Raw genomic sequence first — 12549 nt, 5'->3', positions numbered from 1 at the left:
TTCTTCAGTGAGATTCCACCCATCCCACAATCACACACTCCCAGGAAATTGGGCTTCTTTGTTCATATGTTCTGTGCCAGCACACAGTCAAATATTGAAGGGACCCTGTCTTGGACACTGTTTCCCCATGTATGAATACCTTCCAATATTCTAGAGTTAAGTCTGTTCTCCAAGCCATGACTCCGTGGATGACTGGGAGTCTCTGCTCTGATTCAACAGAATTGATCTTCTGGTTCAGATTTTAAAGGGTAATTTCATTCCCCTTACTTGCAAGTTCAAGAGTTTAATTTGTAGTTCACCCATCCATCTTAAAAATAATTATGGCTAATCAGTATTTTTAAGTATGCATAATGACTGTCATTCGTTTTAGGGTATCAGGATATATTAATGAGATAAATGTAACTGTAAAGAGTAAGTCTATAGTATAACTTCTACTCCTAAAAAAATGTTTGAATCCAGACAGTGATGATGATGATGCTAGTTTTAAGTTACATAGAAACAGAATCTTTATAAACACGGGACAAAACTATAAGACTCATGTTGGTCTAAGATAATGTTAGTATCTCAGCATTTAGTAGCTTTTACCAAAAATGTACCTTCTTGTTTGTAAACAAATTTGGCAGAAAACATTAACACTATTGTGGAATATTTCAAATACCAAATAAAGTTACTTTATAATACTACAAATATGAAACATAAGAGATTTCGATAATATAGAACTGTTTGTTTGCGATATATCTGTAACACTTTTACCTACAAGTAAAATGTTGTGGATATTTGAATATATATTCATTTTGATTTCAGTTATATTCTCCACCTCACTGTGCTACCACAACCAGGCCTATGTTGATATTTATTGACATTACATTTTTTTTTTGAGCTTAAGGATTTTGGTGGTCTCTCAGAAGTGACTAGTGGAATGGGATAACCTGAAAGCATCTAATATGTTTTCTCAATTGCTGGCTTCAGTCTCTCCCTTAAAAATCAGTTGTAAAGTGTGTCCACATCTCAGAGTGAAACTCTGAGGCAAGACTGATGCTTTACCTTCTGAGCAAAATCAGTAAAAATAAATAGAAAGCATGATTAAAAACGTGATTCAGCTGAGCAACAATGATATATGATGATTGAAATAGGAAGAAGGAAATGAGAGTTTCAGAGGTGGACTAGTGTTCGTCTACACCAAAGAATTATAAAGCAGAACAATTCCTGTACTTCCAAATATTGGAACAATTGTCTTCTGTTCATCTAAACTGTAGGATGCCATGCAACTTGAAGGAGTAATAAAATAATGAACATAAAACCACTTGTATGAACAAGTGAAAACAGTTGACAGGAATGTAATTAGAAACAGTAAACACCAATGCAGTGACCATCTCCTCCCCTTCCCCAAATATCCTAACCATCACATTGCTTTTCGTAATAAAAATGGTGATTCACCTTCTAGTTGTTGCCCGTCTTTCTCCATTCTTGTTCTTAATTATGGCACTGGGTCTTTCCTGACCTTTTCACATTCTTTCACCTTCTCCTTTCTGTATGTGTGTAATTTATGACCTGAGTTGAACAGTCCTATTCAGAGGTGCTATTTATTACTTTAAAAAATACGTTTAGTGGCATGATGTTAATTGGTGTATTAAACATATGCCCTTGACCCTGTTACACCGAGGACTCAATGTCGAGAGTCACTGCTGTTATCATTCCCCTGCAAACATTCTCCGACCATGGAAATGATGGAGAGAAAAGAAGCAATCATTTTTTTAAGCTGAAATGTGACAGTGGTCATTTTCTATTTTGGTTTGTAAACTCAGCATTTTTCTTAGAAGTTTCTTAAATTAGCCTTGAATTGATTTTCATTCAACTAGCTCTGCAATTTTTGTTTGCAATCTAAATTCTTTTACTGACAGGTTTTTAAATGGGGCAAACTCCATCTCAATACTTTGTGACTAGGACCTGAAGGAGAAGTGAGAACTCCTGACATAGACTCTGAAGTCATTTGCATTGCATTTGAATTGCATCAAATCCACGTATATTTATTGAACTTCTGGAGCAAACCATTTCTAAATGCCATACACAAAGGTTAATGTTGAACTCTGAGCATATTGAAGCTCTGAAGGTTGGTTCTCACCCTTTGTTGCACATGAGTATCACCTGGGGATCTTTTGGGAAACTGACAGTACCAATACAAAGCTAGATTTATTTCCGGTGGATGGGCTTTTGCGTACTTGTAAAGTTGGATACCATAAATACATCCTTGTACTGGTCCTTTGGTGAACATATGCTTGTATTTATGTTGGGTCTGTACCTAACAGTGGAATTACTGGGTCATAAGATGTGCATATGTTAAGCATTAAGAGACATTGCCAAATAGCTATTGACCATTTGGATATCCTCCTTTATGATGTGGCTGTTCAAATCTGTTGCCCATTTTCTACAAGGTTGTCTTCTTTTTTTTTTTTTTTTTTTAAGGAGGGTGAGGGGGGTGGCCCTGGGTGGCTCAGTCGGTTAAGTGTCTGACTCTTGATCTCAGCTTAGGTCTTGATCTTGTGGTTGTGAGTTCAAGCCCTGTGTTGGGTTCCACACTGGGCATGGAGCCTACTTAAAAAAAAAAAAAGATTTATAAGAATTCTGTGTATAGTTTGGATTCATTCCAGATACATTTATTCCAAATTTCTTCTCTCTTTGGATTGTATTTTCATATGCATATGTAATGGTGTCTTTTGATGAACAGAGGTTATTAATTATAGTATATTCTAGGATTTGTCTTTTTACTTTTAGTTCACTTTTCATAGGCTAAAATAGTTTTGGAATGAGCACGTCAAAAAGTTTTACATTTGAATACTTTTTATTGCAGTCTGATTTTCTTTTGTGTAAATATGTTCCCACACACGAAAACACAGTGCAATGAAAGCCACATTTCTCTTTCATGCAATCATATCATTTACTTCAATTGTGTTCTTCTCTCCTCCTTAGATGGCTTTTTCATGATTAGCTTAAGAAGCGCTCAGGGTACTTTTGCATGTTTAGTGAGCAAATCTTAGTGACTGTTGACTGAAATCAGAATTCACATGGGATCTCTTAAGAGCAGAGAATATGACTCATACCACCAACAGTTCATTTCTTTAAAATATGCCTTAGGAGGTCAAACCAGAGAGGTGCTGTGGCCTTGGCATGTGAGAAAACTAAATAGACCCCCATTCTTCTGCTGGGACTACCATGAGGCCATGTTCTCACCACTGACTTCGGTTCAGGGAACAGTGCCTGCGTTTTCTGCCCTCTGACACTGTTGCTTACACTACCTTCCTATTTCAGCCGTAATAGTTCTTTGAACGTGAGGGAGAACAGTCATCCTCCCCCCGGGCTCTCCTAGGGTTATGTTCAATGAGGAACATTCCATGGCAAAATCATAGCTGGGGTCCAGTCTCACAGCTCTGTACATTAATGCACCATTTCTACAAGGCTAAGCCTTCCCAAGGATGGCTGGGTAGACCAGGACTAAAGATCCAATACATAATATACGGGAGACCATTTTTTCCCTTCAATCCCCTCACTTGGTCCTGGGCCCAGCCTGCATGGGCTGTCACTTTCCCGTTCCAAGTTGATCTCAGTGGTCAGAGCCTTAGCTGCCTTTCTCTGCCGCAGTACCGTGGTTAGGGAGAGCCCCTGTACTCTGCCAGACACGTCTCTATAACTCCAAATTTTAAAGAGAAATGTGGGATCTTGATTTCTTTTTTTTCTAAGGCCCCTGGGCAAATATACAGTTGTTCCCAGTTAATCCTCAATAACATTCAAGCACAGCACATAAATAATTTGCCATTAAAAAATTAAAGGTCTTCCTGCTCAAAAAAAAAAAAAGAAATTGGCATAGGAAAGAGCCAGCTCGTATTTCGTGACAATAGCATCTGTCACTTAGACTCACTTCCTGGGAGTAATGAACATGATAGAAGGGTTGGACTCAGTCTCTGTTCATCGCCTAGTGCACCTATTAGGTGCAGATCCCAGTACTGTTATGTAAGTGAACAGATTCAGTAACTAAGGTTAGGCGTTAGTTTCACAGGATACCTAGTGTTTGTGAAGTTCCAGAATTCATTATATCTGATATAGCATGGCAGGTGAATTGATAGGAAATTAATTGGAAGACAGTTCCAAACATAATAGCTCAGTGGAAACATCCAGAATCAATTAATCAAACTGCAGCTCATTTTAATTGGACCCACTCTAACCTGAAAAGTCATTGGAATCTTTAATTAAGCTTTCAAGCTCAATACTATTTACATTGGCTGTGTTCTCCAGAATAGTTCTTCTTAAAATAAGAAGTTACTAACTTGAAACCTAATGGTAAAGCAAAAATCCTCAGCACATGTATGACATGTATGCTTATGTTTAATTAGACGTTTTTCCTGATAATTTGAAAATGTAGTTTAAAACTATTTGATTAAGGGGGTACCTGGGTGGCTCAGTCAGTTAAGTGTCTGCCTTGGGCTCAGGTCATGATCTCTGGGTCCTGGGATCAAGCCCCGCGTCGGGCTCCCTGCTCAGCAGGGAGTCTGCTTCTCCCTCTCTCTGTCCCCCTCTCCCTGATCATGCTTTCTCACATGTGCTCTCTCTCTTTCTCTCTGTCTCTCTCTCTCTCAAATAAAATCTTTAAAAAAATAAACTATTTGATTAGGTAAATATTAACTCTTCATAAGTACACAATTCAGAAATCCTGTTTGCAAGGCTGGGTGTTGATTTTCTTCTCACTATTAGAAATAGATGTATTTAATACATATATGTGGGGGGGGGGTTTCCTGTTAATATCCCCATCCTCTGACCTTCTTGTTCACCAGGTACCTATTTCTACCATTATAAACATCACGTGTTTCCCTGTCTAAATCTGTTACTAGACCATGAGCTCTGTGAGGGCAAGATCAGTTGCAGATAGTTCCGTACCTCCCATGTCAGACGCCGTGACCAGCGAAGAGCTCCTACGTAGAGCTGGCAGAACTGAAACTCTGTTCAAACCAAAAATGATCTAAGGAATAGAAGAAAATGAAAATTACCTTTTTTGACCATATTTTGGTGTGGAGACACAGTTTGCAATAAAAGGCCAACTGTAGGGTTTTGCCCTTTCCTGCCTCTAACTGATTGTGTTTATTTTAATATTTCCTCAGCTGTGCCCCTGGGCTTGTCCCTGGAATTCTCTATGCCTCTAGTTCCTCATCATCTAGAACAAAATAAAACAAATAAGAATAAACAAGCTGGGGCAGATGAAAAGGAATTGTATTCAGCTGTTGGACTCCCATGTTATTTAGTTATGATGTCACTGGCAAAGGGAGTTCAACTCCTAAAGCAGAGAGACTTGCTGCTTCAGAGTGACAAATGCTTAACAGACAATGATTTAACATTACTGTGTACTATAACCTATATGTCATGATTTAAAGTACTATAACATGAAATAAATGAAATACACCAGGAATCCACCTGTAATCCAGACTTCCCAGCACCGGACTCTCCTCCAGTGAGTTCCCGGGCCAAAGCTAAAAGCAAGGCTGTGGGCTTCCTTACCCAGCATAGAAAATTCCAGCAAGGATGCTAAGAGAATTTGGTCAAAGACTTAACTCTGAGCTCTCAACATTCTATTGAGGTGAGTTAGCAGAGTGTGAGAATAGGGAGGTCTGAAGCTAAGGTGAGGAGCAGCTTTAATGTGGAAGGAAAAGAAGAGGAGTCCTAAGAATAAGGGGAGGAGAGAGACTTCAGGAATGGAAGGAGACAGAGTAAACGTAGGAGGAAGGAAACAAGAAGATTGTCAGCTATTCTGAGACTCTGGGATGAGATGAACTCCTTCATCCCTGCCATGCCCACATAAACTGGAATTGGAATATGTCTGTCTTCATAGCATGCTGCATCTGGATTTATAAATAAAAATATGACTTCATTGTATGTGCGTCATGGAAGAGGCACAAATTATGTCAGCTGAAGCCATATCGATACACAAATTTAAGTACAGGTGCTTGAATGGGGACCCTTATGTCTATGAATCTGAATTGTAAATACCACTAGTGAAATGAGTCCAAAATTCTTAGAAACTCTTTTGGTTTTCCCTTCATGGTATTTCATTATTCAAAAATATAGAATTAATGGATTCAGAAATACTCCTTGGGTTTTATCCTCATTCTCAGGCTTGGGGACCCAAACTACCCTGTGCGGCCAATAGTGTTCTCTCTCTGAAGCACCAAGCACCCAGCTCCCACCCCCATGGCATAATCCAGTTTCATGAGCCAGTGCATTAACTGATTATTAATAATCAGTTATTAATGTCAATTGCTGATCAATTAGTTATTATTGTAAGTCGTCACTGCACAGCTCTTCTGTGTCAGGCACAGTTCTTTGTGCTAGGGTCCGGGGTGATTGAAGCAGATACATGCTGATAATATACAAAGTCATTTGGTAAGATGTAAAACCTGGTAGACGGTGACCAAGACCTATGTAGGGTCTTTCTGGCCAACTCTTGGTTCTGAAGGTTAAAAAAAACCAAACCTGTTTAATCTTTGAGGATAAGGAGATGTTAACTGATGAAGGCTGGATGAGGAGCGTGCTAAGTGAAGTGGTCAAGGAGGGAGCCAGCGTGTCCTAGGAAGAGGCGGTCTGTACACAGCAGGTGTAAGATCCTGGCCGTGAGACCGCATCATCTGCTCAGCGACAAAGCTCCTTTTTAGAGGACCTGTGACCATCTAACGCCTCTGGGTAGAACCATCCAGACTATTTAGATTAGAGTACTATTTTCCCACTTAAGTTCTGAGTATTACTTTATGGTGTTCCTGGACACCAGGTGAAGGGCCTCTTTGAGCTTACATTATTATTAGGATCATGCTGATGAAATGTGAGGTCAAGGGACCACCTGAATAAGATCCTCCTGGGAGGTTTGTTGATTGTTTCGGTTCACAGCCCTTATTTCTGGCCCACAGAATCAGTGTTTCTTGGAGCAAGGCTTTATTTTTAAGACGGCTTCCATGTGACACTTATATTCCTTAAGGTTTAAGAGCCTCTCTCTGCCTTAGAAGAGCAGGGTCTGATTCCACTCAGACATTGTAAACCTCTTCAGGGGTCACTTGATAAGTCATATTGTCATGTATTAGCCAATAAATGCTACATCACTGTCTCTCCATCAACCCCCTGCCCCCAGTTTGTTGAGAATCTTTCCAAGCTTGCATCAAACCACACTGGACCAGTATTTAGAAGAAATTCACTGGGAAGTATGCCAGACAAAAGCAAATAATCTCAGTTACCGTGTTTTTGATGGAAGAATAACGACCAAAGACCACAACAGTGCACAGTCGTTAGAAGAGCTCAAGGAGTCTTTCATAATTCTCAATAAATTAATACCGTACCAGCATCAGGATCAGGTTTCAATATGAAGAACGAGCCACACTGACCCACAAATACATGCTGATTTAAAATTGCAAAAAAAAAAAAAAAAAAAAAGCTTCTACTTAAGACGATCAATCCATAAGATATAGCCTTATTTTGTTCTTTGAAAGAAACAAAAAAAGAAAACAAAACAAAACACCTCTCTGGCTTACATTTGGATAAATCATTTTTAGAAAACCAATATGTAACAAATTCAACCTTTGGAAAAAATTGAGTTCACGTTTTATCTTCTTGAATTCTCTCAATAGTGCATCACAATATTCAGCACAAAACACCGTGCTCCCCAAATTATATTGGCTCATCCCGTTTTGCCCATTCCTTGTAAGGCCACGGCTTCTGCCGTTCTCTGTGAGGCCTCAGTTTTACCTGGTCTTGAAATCCTGAATAAAACACCCAGGAACACGTTTCCATTTGCAGTATTTCCCTTTCAGGTGGAACGGCCACCAGACAGAGGGGCTTTCTGGGCTGCATTCGGTCTCTGCAGTTGAACGGAATGTCCCTGGACCTGGAAGAAAGAGCTAAGGTGACGCCCGGAGTGGAGCCGGGTTGCAGAGGACACTGCAGCAGCTACGGAAAATTGTGTCAAAATGGAGGGAAATGCAGAGAAAAGCTCAGTGGGTTCTCTTGTGACTGCACCCTCTCTGCATACACGGGGCCGTTCTGCTCCAGGGGTAAGTATGGCACGGGCTGTCCTGCCAGGAAAACTCACCCAATCTGAAGAAAACATCTTGCGGTAATTTTCTGGGTAGCTGATTGGAAACAAGAATAGTTCCATTTCGGATTTTGGTTTTTTGCAAATTACCTGTTTCATGCTAATCCCATTTCATTTCTTAAATATTTGCCTCAATTCTTAAAAAAAAAAATAGTATCTATTAATAATAAAGCCTCTCAAGTTGCCTCTAGGTGTCCTAAAGCGTTGGCTGCTTAATCTGCTTTTTTCTGTCTAATGCTGATGCTCTGAAGTATTATGGCTGTCAGCAACCTGTCCCATGGGGCAGCTCTCTGTTTTAAAATCTTTAAAGGCATTATTGTTATTTTTGATGAAGATCATCAACCGTGAAAGGAGATTTAGGAAGGATTGCGTTTTGGTTTTTGCCAAACAAATATTTTTTCCAAGAATAAAAATAACTTTTCCGTTAAATATGCACGTGTAACAAAAAAGAGATACTCAGGCATTTTGCTCTATGATGTGGCAACTATCTGTGACGTAAAATAGTGGGATATTTTTCAGTTTGTCTTGTTCGCAGACCTACGTCATGGAAGAGAGAAAGAACTGAGTGTAGTATTAAGTGTTCTGGACGGACTTCTCTGAATACACAGACATTCGTTATGCTTTCATAGTTGCCCCTAGGAAACTGCCATCATGTTTAATTCAGTTGCTTTATTTGAGTGTCTGAGCTCCTGAACCTTTTTCCTGAAGGAGGCTAACAAAAATTGCCTCCAAATTGAGGCAACTCCTGCTTTGCAAAGAAAGCATTTGGGATTATTTCATGAAAAGTGGGTTAAAAGTCATCTACTTTTTATCAGAACTAAGTTAAAATTTCAAGTCAACCTGTGATAATAACTCACACACCACTGCTATCATTCTAGGAGGCTGTTTACATTTTAAGTTAAGAGATGCCTGGGTGGCTTAGTGGGTTTAATGTCTGACTCTTGATCTTGGCCTGGGCCTTGATCTCAGTCACGTTTTGATCTCAGGGTCACGAGTTCTAAATAAAGTTAGAACAAAGACCACCTCTTCTGAAGAACTTGTCTTTACTTTCTGAGTCTAAATGATTTCTAGTTCAGCTTGCTAACTGCAATCAAGAATGCTACTCTGCATCTGTGTATCGTATTGCATATAAAAAGTGTATTACAGAAATAAAAATAATAAAACAAGCAAATTAAAACACTCTTCAAGTGCCAAGGGAATGGAGATGTTGCTATATTACCCTGTGAGCATCATTTACAACTCACGTTCCACAACTGGTCCTTTATAGTAATGGAGAGAAGCAGAGTTCAAGGATCCAGCTCTAATTATTCCTCCAGTATCCTCCTCATTTTCATACATGTATAAATAAATAGGTAGTGTGTGTGTGCATGCACATGCATGTGTGTGTGAATTTGTGATATTAATCTCATGTAAGTAAAGTACTACACTTTTGTAAAACTAAAAGAGACTGGATAGTTCCTTATGTTGATCACTGCTGCCCATCTTATATTAACACTGGACTTAGCTTCTTTTCATAGGGCACAATAAATAGGGGAAAGTGTTTAGGCAAAAAAGAACATTTCTGCCTCTTGATCCTGGAAGGTAAGAAGACCCCCTCAAGCTTCCTTCCTTCCTATTACAGGAAGACTAGTGCATTCTAGCTACAAAATAATAGATGGGACTAAAAATTTAAATAAGAAAATGGATGGTAAGGGAGATAAAAGCCAAGAAACCTGGTTTATGTCTGAAGTCAGAGAGGGGGATGTTATGCTTTCAATTATAAGGTTAACTAGCAAATTAATTACATATAATTCTAACATAAAGCCATTTCAAGGACAGTCATAAAAGCTCTATTAATTTCCTGTGGTATTTAGTCCTGGCTTGGGGCTATTTGTTGTATCTATACAATTTGTTATTTTTAATTAGAAAATATCAATATAACTGAAACAAGATCCTTGTACTTAATTTTTTTAACATAAAATGTGTCTATCATTTCAGAGATTTCTGCATATTTTGGATCTGGCTCATCTGTGATTTACAATTTTCAAGAAAATTATTCCTTAAGTAAAAATTCCAGCTCCCACGCTGCTTCATTTCATGGCGATATGAAACTGAGCAGAGAAATGATCAAATTTAGCTTTCGAACAACACAAGCACCAAGCTTACTGCTTTATGTGAGCTCCTTTTATAAAGAATACCTTTCAGTTATCATTGCCAAAAATGGTGAGTGCTTTTAGATGAGAGAGAGAGAAAATTGATTTAGAACATTAGATTAGTAATAATATGGATTGTTCTCATGTTCTTGCCTCTCAAACTACGAACAAGAAGAAAAGCGTGCCTGTTTTTTGTATTCGATATTTTTAATACTATCCTATAAGTTTAATCTAAAAGGATTACTTAAAATTAAGATAGCTTTAGCTTATTGTAACTTTGATAATTTTACATATTCAGTGTTAATTTTTTATTTATATAAAATACTTATTGTATTATTGCTAAAAGCTCTTTACTATTTCATATAATATCAATATCAATTTTGTGGGTCATTTTGAAAGAAGATACCTATTTGTATCTAGTAAATATTTCCTTCAATTAAAAGTAGAGAAGTTTTGAGGGAATGTTAACAACTTAGTATTATATATAGGAAAAGGTCCCCAAAGTAATCTGTTGGTTCTAATGGTCAGCAATGAAATAGTCATGGAAAATGCTGGTAAAGGGCAATGGCTTGTGGATTAGGACATGTGTATGTTACAGAAACCTTGTCACAGAAAACCACTTGGCTGATGTTTTTTTCTCCTCCCCATATCCAGATTAAAGATAAAAATTCTATAGATAAATTATTTGGGTGAGGAAAATAAATTTATAAACTTGAATTATCATTTCAACTCAAATAAATATGGCCCAAGGGCACTGAACACTAAAATAAAAATAATATTGATTAATAAGTATATTTACCTTCCCTGTGTATCTTTTGAGCTTGAAGCTTATCTATACGTTAGGATATTTTCTTTGCTAAATTGGAGATACCTTGTGAAATAAATTAAATTGGCATCTTTGCAGGCAGCTAAGTGAGTAGTATTAATTCTCATGGTAAGTTTGGCTAAAAACCATTCATTTCATCCTAATTTCATTCCAAAGTCTATGACTGTGACCATGTGGAAATATTTTTCATCTTTAGTAAAACTCTATTTGCTTATAAAAATTCCATTAGTCAACTGCATTTTAGGAGTGGCAGATGTATTTTTTCAAAGGTGAGATTATGGAAGCACGTTAATGCAATATTCCACAATAGTATACTAAGGTGTGTTTTTTTAAGTTAGAGACTAGTATAGAGATTTGCTTATGCTTAACACATATTTGATTTCTAGGGGAAAAATTAAAGATTTGCAGGAAAGACTGCTTATTGGCAACATGCTTGGTCTTGATCTTGAAAATAGGGCAGTTTGACACAGAAGCTGACTTCTAGGAATTACGAGGAAAGGAGACCTCCAATAAGCTACTGTGAATTTTCCACCTGAAATTAATAGCTAAAAAGAGTACTCTGAGTTTCTAAAAGTAGCTCTTAAACTACAGTTTTAACTAAAAATATAACTTCTCTTCCCTACTCTAGGAAGTTTGCAGATCAGGTACAAGCTAAATAGATATCAAGAACCTGATGTCGTTAACTTTGATTTCAAAAACATGGCGGATGGGCAGCTTCACCACGTAGAGATTAACAGAGAAGAAGGCGTGGTCTTTGTAGAGGTAATATAGTACATTCAACAGAAGCAGTGGTTACAGTTACGATTCCCCAGCATGAAGGACTGTCGGCAGAATTATGATAATGAATAGACTGAAGACATCCTTCCAGTGCTGCTCTTGCACAGACCATCAACAGACTGCCAAATGGGGTCTAGTTTTTGAAAGGATAAAGATTCTGTCCAAGATATTATTACTATTTGATACCCCAAATGCCAGCCTTTCCTCATTTGTTTTACGTCACTCAGGAGGGAAAGCTGTCTCTTTTATTGTACATACTAGTAGTAGGGGTATTGCTACTCTCATGAAACCAATGGAATTGCTCACTCTACCAGCTTTTGAAGAAAAGCACGAATGTTTTGGCCCTCTACATAGAGGAAAATGTCTTAGCTGAATGACTCAAGTGAAAATACCGACCTAGGTAAAGGTATCAAGGTGAAAATAACTCGTATCTTTTTTTTTTCTTTTCTTTTTTTTTTTTTTTAGCTTTACCAATTTTGGATTTCTCATACAGTGGAGAAAATGAAAATGATATAAGGGGATAGAAGGTGGGGTGCACTGGTATCTGAGGGTAGAATAGAAGGTTTAGAAAATATCATTCACCTTTGTAAATGGCTCTTTAAAATTTGTTTTTCTAAATCTTGGGGGCCATACTAACAATTGCCTGTTTTATCATTTTCTTTTGTCTTCCTTGGCTTTCTGTCATCTTCCCAACAAAA

The 12549-nt window shown here is 37.9% G+C and overlaps 1 protein-coding gene across 3 annotated transcripts in view; it reads left to right on the top strand.

Annotated features, from left to right (window-relative positions):
- CNTNAP4 (contactin associated protein family member 4) overlaps positions 1-12549 on the top strand; it is a 370539-nt gene that overhangs the window by 227779 nt on the left and 130211 nt on the right. For all 3 annotated transcript variants that reach the window (XM_032389870.1, XM_032389868.1, XM_032389867.1), the window contains exons 18-20: positions 7836-8075; positions 10094-10318; positions 11703-11836. In XM_032389870.1, coding sequence (XP_032245761.1) covers positions 7836-8075; positions 10094-10318; positions 11703-11836 — 599 coding nt within the window. The remainder of the gene's footprint in view (positions 1-7835; positions 8076-10093; positions 10319-11702; positions 11837-12549) is intronic.

This window comes from Phoca vitulina, unplaced genomic scaffold (assembly GCF_004348235.1).
Source record: "Phoca vitulina isolate PV1807 unplaced genomic scaffold, GSC_HSeal_1.0 scaffold56, whole genome shotgun sequence".
Lineage (NCBI taxonomy): Eukaryota > Metazoa > Chordata > Mammalia > Carnivora > Phocidae > Phoca > Phoca vitulina.
This window is presented reverse-complemented; position numbering and strand designations above follow the sequence as displayed.